We start from the raw sequence: 12,225 nt of genomic DNA, 5'->3' as shown, positions 1-12,225 counted from the left end.
GATCCATAAGCAGAAATAAGCAGGAAGTAGCATCCATCTACCTACATATTCATCTACTCTTTCTTGCAAAATACACTATTGAACACATATGCTCTTCAAGATAGAGGACTAGTGACCACATATTTTTCTAATAATGATTTACATGTATTCCTTTGTTTAAAATTTTCCTTTAATTAGATCTCTAAATTATGTATTAAGTTAGAGCAAATAGACTGTCATTCATACAGTCAGTTTTCCCCAGATAATACTAATAATAATATGTGTTTTTTTTATCTTTGCAAATTGGTCTATGATGAAATTAAGGTATCAGAATGGCTGAAGCAGAAATGGAGTTATATATAATATATAAACTCTGCATCTGATCCAGATTTCTCCTGGCTTATCCCTTTGGTTGGTATTAATATCTTCTTTGATGGGAATAATATCCAGGCTACTGCCAATAATTTATCAAGGAAATAATCTGCTTTGAAGTTTATTGATTCAACTAGAGAAGAACAATGTTGGGTGGGGCCAGAGATGGCCAAAGGAAAATCATGAATTAATGGAATATTGTGCTTTATTCTGTTTTACAATGTCCCCTCTGGACCTCAAGAATCCTCATGTGACCTCCTGATTCCCTGGGCTCCCTACTGTTCTCAAGCATTGACTCATGGTATTGACTTTCCCTGACTTCCAACAGAATATGAACAAAGGAAAAGAATCTTAAAAAGGAAGATAATCAAAACAACCAGGAACATTCTTCTGAAGGAAGAGTGTCCTTCTGAGCTACTCATTAATATGAAAGATTCAAAGACTCATTTTTCAATAACAGCCCTGAGAGGAGTTCAGTAACTTTGTTAAAGATTTCTTTTTGGCTTAAGTACTTACAGAACAATAAAATAAGAATCATTGTCTACAAATATAGCGGCTATAAGGCCTAAATCAGTGCTTATTAGATGTTAAATGATTATTCTATTTGAACTTTAAAAAAATAAACTAGTATCTTGCCTTTCTTTTCCTTCTTATTGCTTATTATTAAAAGAAAATCTTTCCATCAACTCTTTTGGTTCAATGGATGATTTCTGTTACACATAATAATGAAAATGAATGTTAAGGGCTATTTTTTTCTATTTTGAATAAAGCCCTATATACAGATGGACAGAGTAATAAAATAACAAAAAGTGGCTGTAGAGCAGTTGATCTGATTATGTTTAATTTTAAAAATTGTGCTAAAGCAAATCCAAAATTTAGCGCTTGGTGTTGACTTCTATTACTTCAGGCCTGTAATTATTGACTATTCAACTAGATTGTAAATTATTTGAGGGCATAGACTCTGCATTTATAGCTTATTGGCCTTAGCATTTGGTAAATTTCTGAGAGGGAAATTAGTAAAAAGGGAAAGTAGACATTTTTATTAGATATCTAATATGTGACAGCCATCATGCTAGACACTTTCCAGAAATTATCTCCTTTAATCCTTTCAGCATCTCTGCTGCCCACCAAATGGTATTCCATCAACTGATAAGAAATCAATATCCGCAACACCTAGCACAGTGCCTGGTGCATATTGATCATTTATTACTTGTTGAGGAATGACTGTGTCAATCAGGTGTTCTTATATGCCAGATTTGGAAACTAATGCTTGCTAATTTAAGCATGAAGGAAATATATTAAATGATATCAATTATCATAGAATCTTCCCCAGAACAAAGTAGAAAGCTGGGTTTGGCATTCTCACAGTGAGAAATGGTGTCCGGAATCACACCCCCAAAATTAATCCTTTGAAGGCACACTGCCACCTCTGCTAACATACACACCAGCACTTGTGTTTCTGGCACCAACAATGCAGGGCACCCAGTCTGTGGCTGAAAGCACTAATACTGGAAATTAGATGGAGCTATTCCACCACTGCTACTTTCCCAAAACAGAAGAGACTGCTTTTGTACGTCAGCAGCTCTGATGTAAGGGTCTGAAGTAATGTGTTGAATAGAAGAGCCTGGAGATAAGCGTCCAACCAGGGCATGGTTGAGAGTGAAAGCGTTGCTATTAAAAATTATGCTAGCGTAAGAACACCAAACTGGGACATATGGTCACCCTGTGCTAATCCTGTGCCCTAACTGCAAGGGAGGCTTGGAAAGCATTTTTCCAGCTGCAATGATAAAATGTGATTTTGGCATCTAGTTAGTATTTTCAACATAGGGAATTCCCCAAATGTCAGAAGAGGTTATAAGGCTGGATTGAACAAAGAAAGAGTCAAATGATCACTACCGATTGGACAATTTAAAACTGCAGTTAATGTTAAACAGTTGTCTTGGGTAACACAATTAATGAGGTCTGAATCATTTGTTGCCTTTTCATTATACCATGCTTTGTATAACATTTTTCAGTTGAGGGAACATCAGAACCTCCTAAATAGCACTATAAACATACAGCATACTAGGCCTCATGCTAATATATTGGGCCAAAATTTGGGGAAATGATGCTTTGTCCAAAGTCTGAACTTTTTAACATCTTCCATGGGGGATGGAAGTATATAATCAGTTTGAATGGTGACATTTGTGGAAATAAGGCCATGAGTACCTTTTAGATACTTATTAGTTTCCTGAACTCTTTCATTGTGCAAGGTAGATTTGATTAGATGTGTTCCATAGATTTATGGGAGCTAGAAGAAAGCCTGCCTAATGTGGTAACAGGCTAAGAAGAGAATTATAACTTTTTTAACTGGTTGCACTTAATTTTCTTTATTGTTGTCATTAATTGGCAATTTCCAGGAGTCTCTCAGGTACTTAGAAAAGTCCCTGATACTACACATAAGAAGGCTGAGAAATAGAGAATTCTATAAAACATATCTTTCCTTTCTTTTGATGACAGTAAATGCTCAGGACAATGAAGATCACGTTCCACTCCATTTCTGTTCTCGCTTTGGACATCACGATATAGTGAAGTACCTGCTCCAGAGCGATTTAGAAGTTCAGCCACATGTTGTCAATATCTATGGAGACACCCCTTTGCACCTGTGAGTATTATGTATTGTTCCATAGGTACTTCAAGTATACTGTGTGTATCTTCCTACTATTCTCAAAATATTTTCTTTAACTCTAGGGCATGCTACAATGGCAAATTTGAAGTTGCCAAGGAAATCATTCAAATATCAGGAATAGAAAGTCTGACTAAAGAAAACATCTTCAGTGAAACAGCTTTTCACAGGTAAAGGAACATTTGAGCACAATTGCCACTAAGAGAACACTCTTCGACACCAGAAGTCATGTACGTAAAGCAAGAATGAATAGTGGCAGATGTTACAATCTGAGAGCAAGAGCAGAGGGTGGACAGAGGATAGGAAGTCCGAGCTAGATGCACGGAAGAAAAGGTAGAGGCAGATGCTGCAGTCAGTACAACAGATGGGGCTGGAGCCAGATGCTGTCTTGCCGGCAGCAGCCACAAAGACGGGGGCTGATGTTGCCAAGGCAACAGGCATGTCAACATCTGTAAGCATATTGCTTCTATTCCATTTCACTCTGCAGAAAGCTGCCAAAAGGAGCAGTGCCCGTAATCCTCCTCCGACAAGAATCTCATTACCAGAATTCATCAGCATCAAAAGTGGCATTTTTTTTCCTTACCACTTAAACCTTATGTGCAAATGTATCTACCTATCTAAGACATCCACCTGTCAGCCTGTAAGAGCTTAGCCAGGGTGGCCACCGAGATACATAAGAAGGCGTTAACTCCTCGCTAGGAATCCGTTAGAGTCCTTTAGAGTGAGCTCTGGAATAGCACACTGAAGGAACATTTAGGTTTGGAAGAGTTGTGACTAAGAAAGAAAAGAGAAGGAGAGAGGGAAGAAAAGGGCTGATAAAAACTCAAGAGGCATAAGTCCCTAAAATGTCCCAAAGGAAAGCAGATATTCATATAATTTAAAACCCTCATTAACAGGCTACTGTTTTGATTATTAAATAAAAGCATAGTCATTCAAATTGAGTAAACCTTGAATATAAGATACATTCACCTACATATTGCAGATCTCTCGGCTGGTTTGTAACATCTAAAACATGTATCTGAGACTAATGTGTTATTTATATAGTGTCTGTACCTTACTGATGAATAATAGAAATGAGAGACTAACTACTGATTAATACTAAACTAAAATTAAGCTTATACTTCTGCATCAGGCATCAACATGTCAAATTTCACTTAGATTTCCAGATTTGTCTTACCAGCCAAAGAGGTCAGCCAAAGGGGAGGTGAAGACAACTTCCGTTTATGGAACAGTGAATATGTGCTGGATGATTTGCATCCATTATTTCATTTAATCCTCATCACCATTTTATGAAGTTGGATTTACTATCCCTTTTTTACCAGTGAGAAAATTGAAGCTCAAGAAATCTAACTTGCCAAAGATTCTTATGGCTAGAAAATTATGTATTAAATGCTTGACTAATTCCAAATCCTGTGTTTCTATGTATCTTCATGTTCTAGTACCAAAATATTTTTCCTGTTTTCTACACATTCTGTCACAGAACAGATGCACAAATTCTTTAGATCAGGCCTTCAGTTAAAGTGGATCATGGACTTTGTCCCTAAAGGGGGCAATCGGGAGAACTGATATTTGTGAGGTACTCAAGTCTTCTTCTTCCAATAGGTCAGTCTTATGGAGGCTGACACCTCAGTCTCATTTTCAAATCATTCTGCTACTCTGTGCACACACTGAAACCAGTTATAATCTGAGGATTACCATCACCTTCAGAAGATTAACCACAGGAGAAGATTTGTGTTGTTCAGTCAATCAGTCGTGTCCAACTCTCTGCGATCCCATGGACTGCAGCACACCAGACTTCCCTGTCCCTCACCAACTCCCGGAGCCTAGTCAAACTCATGTCCATCCAGTCGGTGATACCATCCAACCATCTAGTCCTCTATCATCCCCTTCTCCTCCTGCCTTCAATCTTTCCCATCCTCAGGGTCTTTTCTAATCAGTTGGCTCTTCGCATCAGGCGACCAAAGTACTGGAGCTTGAGCTTCAGCATCAGACCTTCTAATGAATATTCAGGATTGATTTTCTTTAGGATTGACTAGTTTAATGGCCTTGCAGTCCAAGGGACTCTTAAGAGTCTTCTCCAACACCACAGTTCAAAAGCATTAATTCTTCGACGCTCAGCTTTTTTTATAGTCTGACTCTCACATCCATACATGACTACAGGAAAAACCATAGCTTTGACTAAACAGACCTTTGTCGGCAGAGTATTGTCTCTGCTTTTTAACATGCTGTATAGGTTGGTCATAACTTTTCTTCCAAGGAGCAAGTGTCTTTTAATTTCGTGGCTACAGTCACTATCTGCAATGATTTTGGAGCCCAAGAAAAGAAAGTCTGTCACTGTTTCCACATTTTCCCCATCTATTTGCCATGAAGTGATGGGACCAGATGCCATGATCTTCATTTTTTTAATATTGAGTTTTAAGCCAGCTTTTTTACTCTCTCCTCTTTCACTATCATCTAGAGGCTCTTTAGTTGCTCTTTGCTTTCTGCCATAAGGGTGGTGTCATCTGCATAGCTGAGGTTATTGATATTTCTCCTGGCAGTCTTGATTCCAGCTTGTGCTGCATCCAGCCCAACATTTCACCATGATGTACTCTGCATATAAGGAGATTAGTGAAGTGAGTTAAAAGTATGCATTCAATTGTTTTATTTTGTGCAAATCTGTGGCTACTAGGAATAACATATTAATATTTTATTCTATTCATTATAAGTACATATTCATAAAAGAAATACTCCTTTTACATGAAGAGCTCACTATAATTATGGTTTTTTCTATGTACAAATCACAGTGCTTTGCACATAGCACTTGGTACATTTCTGTTATTGTTTTCATATGCTATATGTACACACATTTGTATACACACACACACACATATATATATATATATATATACATATATGTATGTTCAGAACTTATCATTTCCTGTAAATAGTTACTTTGAAAGGAAACAATGAGGGAATTCAGACAAACATTAAAAGTATAGTGTTGAGTCCTATTTGTAATACAAATAACTAATGGTGATAGGATCTATTACATTGAGATAGTGACTTTTTATTCACTCAACTATTCAAGAAAGACTTATTAAGGAGCTATATTGTGTGTTGCTGGTAGGAACATTAACATGACACAATCCCTTCTCTCTTTAAGGAAACTGTTCTAAGGCATCAAAGCACACACAGGTGTATCTATTACCATAACACAATAGGAAAGGTGCCATAAAATTGAACAAACAAGGAAGCAGAGAAGATAACAATGAACTCAGCTTTTGGTTCATGAGAAGACTTCATGGAGGGAACATCAGTTCAACTAGATAAATAGTGGCATTTATTTAAAGAAAATAAAATTCTATGATAGAAAAAGGATTTAGGCAGTCATCCCAGGAAGAGCAAAGAGTAAGACTCAGTGAACGACCTCTTCTGGAACAAACCTGGAAGGAAAACACCCTGTTTTTCTGTACTGTCCCATAATACATAATACCTTACTTCCAAACACAAGATACCAGCTGTGTATAAGGGTTTTCTATACCAAACAGTTCTCCAGTTCTCTGGAGTCACTGAGCAGGTGTCCTCTAGTTCAAATTATTTTTGACACTACCTACCTGGAATTAGCATCAGATCTCAAGGGCTGTCTCCTGCTTCAGATGTAATTACAAGTGTAATGTATCATTTAAATTTCTCAGAACCTTCCTGGGTTCCTTCATTCCATTCAGTTTCCCTGCAAAAAGAAGTCATATCATAAGAACTATTTAATAATTAATAAGAAAATGCTAGAAATTTTATACAGCTCCTTTCTTAAAGGCTCATCTTTGAGAATCTTCAGGATTATATTGCTTTATGTGCTTTTTTTCTTATCACCTCCGCTTCTCTCTCCCTTCCTCCTTCTCTCTTTTCTGGCTTTTTGGCACTCTTATGTAAACACCAGCATCTAAAATAGCCTGGGTAAATCAGGGCTGTTTTAGCTTTCTAGGGTTACCAGAACTAAATACCATACCCTATGTACCTTGAACACCAGAAATTGATCTTCTTATAGTTCTGGAGTCTGAAAATTCAAGATCAAGGTGTCAGGTTTGGTTTCTCCTGAGATCTTTCTCTTTGGATTGCCAATGGCTGCCTTCTTTTCTGTATCTTCATGAGCTGTCCTCCTGTCCCTGTCCTAATCTTCCCTTCTTATAAGGACACCAATCATATTTGATGAGGGCCCAGCCCACCCTAATTAATCCACTTTCACTTAATTACCTCTGTAGATTATACCTCTTTAAATTATAGTCACATTGTAAGGTTATGGGAGTCAGAGCTTCAACATGTTAAATTTGGAGGGCACACATTCAGCCCATAACAGAGGCCTTCTATTTCCCCTGTGTTATATTTTTGCAGTGCTTGTACTTACGGCAAGAGCATTGACCTGGTTAAATTTCTTCTTGATCAGAATGTCATAAGCATCAACCACCAAGGAAGGGACGGGCACACAGGTAAGACTGTGGTGAGAACAACAGTTTCTGATGCATATCAATGCTCAAGCGAAGTAGTGTGGTCAAGAGTGGGGGGAGCAGTGGCAGTGGCCAACCCCAATGACTAGGAATATTTTATCAATGACATTTTTTAAATTGATGGTGCATGGTGATAATAGAAAGCAGACTGACCTTTGGTCAGCTTCATTTTTGTGCAAAAGTATTTACAGTCAATGCATCCGTTATGACCTGCATCAGGAACACACTGATCACACTGTCTTACCCTTGGTTTGCTGCTGAAAAAAATTTTTTTTTGTTTGAGGTCTTTACTCTTTGATTTATACAAAGATGCTAATGTTTGTTCTGGTAGTTACAGTGGATGTAAAAATACTAAAAAGTGTGCTTAAGCAAAAGGTAGTCTCTGTGTATATTAACTATATACTTCTTTTCTTTAAAGTGTCTTGTTTTCTCAAAGATAGAATTAATTATCTATCAGAGAACTCAGCTTTTGTTATATATCTCTGGCAACAATGCTATTATGTGGTAATGACTATCTTTTGAAAATTGGGGTTCAGTTTTCCCCTTTTCTCCTTTCATATTTTCATTCTTATTTTATTATAGGGTTGCACTCTGCTTGCTACCATGGTCACATTCGCCTGGTTCAGTTCTTACTGGATAATGGAGCTGACATGAATCTGGTAGCTTGTGATCCAAGCAGGTCTAGTGGTGAAAAAGATGAGCAGACATGTTTGATGTGGGCTTATGAAAAAGGTATATTTTTCACCATTGCATTGCTGTAGTGATAACATTGAACTGTGAGCACTGTTGATGTCACTACATCAATAGTTCTTTTGTTTCCATGACTTGTATACTCCCATTTCCTTTGGAGATTGTATTTGAATCACTGGGAATGTGGATCAAAGAGTACAGTAGGGAAGGCAACTCCAGGGCTGCAGGTCAGTTGAAGTCACTTTTGGCATTGGCATTTTGAAGAGAGAAGGGAGCTGTCACATTTCTAGTTCCTGAAGAAACAAAATTGTGATAGGCAACATTAATCACTTTGTTAGAGGAGATGTAGAGTTAGTCTTTACCTCTTATATGGAAGAATTTGGATGTGGATTTGAATTATTAAATTAATGCAAAGAAAGAATGAACAAGTATTTGTTGTGTCTAACCCTGCTAATAATGCCTGTATTAGAAAAAGTAAGGGAGCCAATGTTCAGTGCTTAAGTATAAACTTATTTGAGCTCAAAGTGGCGAAAGCTTGGGTTGGAAGAACATGGGGTTTGAATCAAACTATAATGCTAATCTTGGGCAAGTTATTTATTCTTGCTGAACTTTAGTTTTTTCATCTGATAAATGAAGACAATAGCAACTTCATAAGATTGTAAAGATTAAATGAGATAATATGTGCAAATTGCTTATAACCGTGACTGGCACAAAATAAATACCTAATACTTGGCATTTTGGCAATGATAGTCGTGGTTATAGTAGTAGTCCATAAATAAAGAATGAAAATGAAAACTAACAAATTTTCCTTTTAAGGGAAAGGAAACTAGAGACAATCAGAAGGTAAAATATCATTTTGTCATTTTTATTGCGATATAGTATACCTCTTAAGCGAGCTCTATATAAACCATGTAAACTCAAACAGAGTTTAAATCTTCAGGTGAGATGGAACAGTATTGAAATCAGAGAGATACAACTAAATACTGTAAAATATATCAGATTTTGATGTTTGTATTTCCTTATTAGGATGTTCAAAGTATGTAAAGAAGTATTCTTATGTTTCTAAGTATTAGAACACCATGCTTACAAGAACAGTTACTAAACTGGAAGATTTCTTAGGTTGTCAAGGGGATCTAAAAGATTTTCCGTCTGAAGTAGGACATGAAAGTCCATTAATGAAAGGAGAGATGAGGTTTGATGGATAGAAATAGAGAGCTATTGTAAGCACATAGAAAGGAGAAAGAAAAGCATATAGGTCTGAAGACTGCTAGTGAAGAAATGATATACAAGTTACTTTACAAAAAAGAAAAGTGAAAAGACATGGAATAACAAGGCATGAGTTAAGATATAGGCCTGTTATTTTTTACTTTTTATTTGAGTATTGTATAAATATAGATACACACAAACATGTCTATACATTATAGCTCAAAGAATTTTCACTAACTGAACTCACTAAGCATTCAGATGAAGAAACTGAACATGATCCACACCAAGAAGCCCCACTTACATTGTCTTCAGTTCACTCGCCAAAAATGGTATCACTGCCTTCTTCAGACATAGATTAGCTTTACCTCTTTCTGTACTTAATATGGATGTGGGTTCAGTCCCGGGTTTAGGAAGATTGCCTGGAGATCCCCTGGCATGGCAACCCACTCCAGTATTCTTGCCTGGAGAATCTCATGGAGAGAGGAGCCTGGCAGGCTACAGTTCATAGGGTCGCAAAGAGTCGGACAGAACTGAAGCTACTGAACATGCACACACGTGCTTAATATAAATGAAATGCTGTGATGTATACACACATGTATATGTGTACGTCTTAATGCCTGACCTGTTTAGCCCAGTGAGTTGCGAGATCCATCCGTATTGTTGCATGTAGCTCCAGATCATTCATTCTTATTGTATGGTATTATTTTTAAATATATTACAATTTATTCATTCTGCTGTTTCAGGGTATCTGGATAATTGAGAACTATTAGGAACACAGCTGTTATACATGTACATATCACATACATATCTTTTGATGAATATTTGTCTACATTTCTGTCAGGTATAACTGCCTTCCAATTTGTATAAAGGGAAGTCCAGGTAGTTTTGTATTTGTGTGTCAGTTGGAAAATTTTACTTGTTCTGAAACCTCAGGAGGCCTTACTAAGTTCTAGTTATGTTGCATTAATTCCAGTGACTCTCAGATAATATCTCTCAAGAAATCTGAGTTTCAGAGAAAGACTTTACAAAGCATTAGTCTTCCAGAAGACAGCTCAGAAATAGCTGCTGCAGCCAGCTCTTCACAGGGTTTGGCTTTGTTTATTTTTAGTTGATTAAGAATGATGGTTGAAAACTGGCTTTACTTTTATTTTCTGTGGAGTTCTATACTTTATAAAACCTTGAATCATTGTGCAAGCTCCTAAGATTTCTTACCAAAAGACAACAGAAATGCTTTAGCTTAGAGGACTTACCCACTAGTCTCTGAAACATATGCCATACTTGTCACCCTTATTTGTTCAACTAATGTGGCAGGCATCAGTGTTGCATTTCATTATTACTATGAATTTTAACAAATTGAATGTTACCACTCAGGAGACAGATGGATGTTTTGCATATGTTCTAGGGCAAAGCAAGTCAAACCAACAAAATAAAACTGTTGCTATTTTCTCTTGCTAGAGAAACGTTTCTTTGTTTTCATGTGTTCAGGTAGGATTGGAATGTCCTTGTTAAAATATTGTCAGCAGTGTACTGTCCCTGTTTTCTTTGGATAAATAGTTTACATTCTCCTTCAGAGAGGGAGTCACCAAAATAATTGATCTGGCATACCAAGGATTTTCTGAAATGGAGTTGAAAAAGCACTAAAACTTCACTTGGAGTTCTTTCTTCATGAAATAGAGATGATGTATAATAGAAGTGACCCCACCATGGTTTGCCTGTACCCTATCCAGTCCTTAAAAGAGAAAACCCAGAAGAGAGCTTTATAACCAGAGACTGTGTGTTTGAAAAGGATTACTTTTGGATGTGCCCTGTTTGAATAGCTCCTCCTAGTGCACCTTCGAAACAGAAAACTAGGAGACTTTCTTAACAGCACTCATCTCTGAGTGATTCTAAGGCCAATTTTTCATCTGTCCCAAACAAAATTGTTAGCTGACCCTCTCTGCTATTCTGTTATCACACATTTACAGCTGCTTTGGAGTTCTGAAATAATTATCTACTGTCTTTTAGAATACTTTTAGAAAAGAGTTTGCTCAGTATGGCTCCCTGTGGGATCAAGTATGAAGAATATTTTCTATTTACCTAGTCCTTTTAACCTAAATATATCAAAATCAATCTTGGAAATAATTTTACCAGTGACCTTGGTTCTATACAGAAGCCTACTGGTTAAGTTTCAATATTTCTCTGCCAGACTGCTCAGAGCTCCAATTTTACAATACTTAGTGTTTCCTCTCCCCAGTCTGTCCTCCCTCTTCTTTTTTACTCTTCTGAGAGTAGCCATATCTGGCTCACTCACTGGGATTTGTTCTGCCCTTCCCCTGGGGTACAAAGGACTTGTATGAATCAATTTAAATTGGCCAGAAGAAATAGCCAGCAGCCTGCTTATGTCCAAATCCGCTGCCCTAATCACCAGTATGGAAAACTCATTGAAAAGAGCCACACATAATCTTACATCCATTGCATTAAAGATGAAACTGCCAAATTGAAAAGATCTCAACCAATTAGAATTGAACACATAGTTCAATAGTATGTCTGGCAGTTAGATTTGAAAAGGCTGCCTTTGACAAAGAAAAGCACTCCTTTATGTCAGGCTGTTTAGGGTCAGAAAATAACCCAAACCAGAAACAGAACTAAAAACTTCTTATTTGCTTCAGTACTGACACCAGTTAAAGTAATTTACAGAGGCTCCTATCCCAATATCTAATTACCCAGAATACAATATTTGTATACAGCAGAACTACTCTAATTCACAGTGACAGGGAGCTGCAGTTGGAAAATTAGTGAGTAAGTGAGCAAAAACAATAAAAATCAAGGCTCCTGTACCATGATATATAC

The 12,225-nt window shown here is 37.0% G+C and overlaps 1 protein-coding gene across 4 annotated transcripts in view; it reads left to right on the top strand.

Annotated features, from left to right (window-relative positions):
* LOC122677090 (serine/threonine-protein kinase TNNI3K) overlaps positions 1 to 12,225 on the top strand; it is a 355,674-nt gene that overhangs the window by 140,269 nt on the left and 203,180 nt on the right. For all 4 annotated transcript variants that reach the window (XM_043876893.1, XM_043876895.1, XM_043876894.1 and 1 more), the window contains 4 exons: positions 2,851 to 2,995; positions 3,082 to 3,186; positions 7,388 to 7,482; positions 8,083 to 8,232. In XM_043876893.1, the coding sequence (XP_043732828.1) occupies positions 2,851 to 2,995; positions 3,082 to 3,186; positions 7,388 to 7,482; positions 8,083 to 8,232 (495 nt within the window). The remainder of the gene's footprint in view (positions 1 to 2,850; positions 2,996 to 3,081; positions 3,187 to 7,387; positions 7,483 to 8,082; positions 8,233 to 12,225) is intronic.

This window comes from Cervus elaphus, chromosome 20 (genome assembly GCF_910594005.1).
Source record: "Cervus elaphus chromosome 20, mCerEla1.1, whole genome shotgun sequence".
Lineage (NCBI taxonomy): Eukaryota > Metazoa > Chordata > Mammalia > Artiodactyla > Cervidae > Cervus > Cervus elaphus.
Note: the sequence above shows the minus strand (reverse complement) of the source record. Positions and strands in the feature narration are given on the sequence as shown.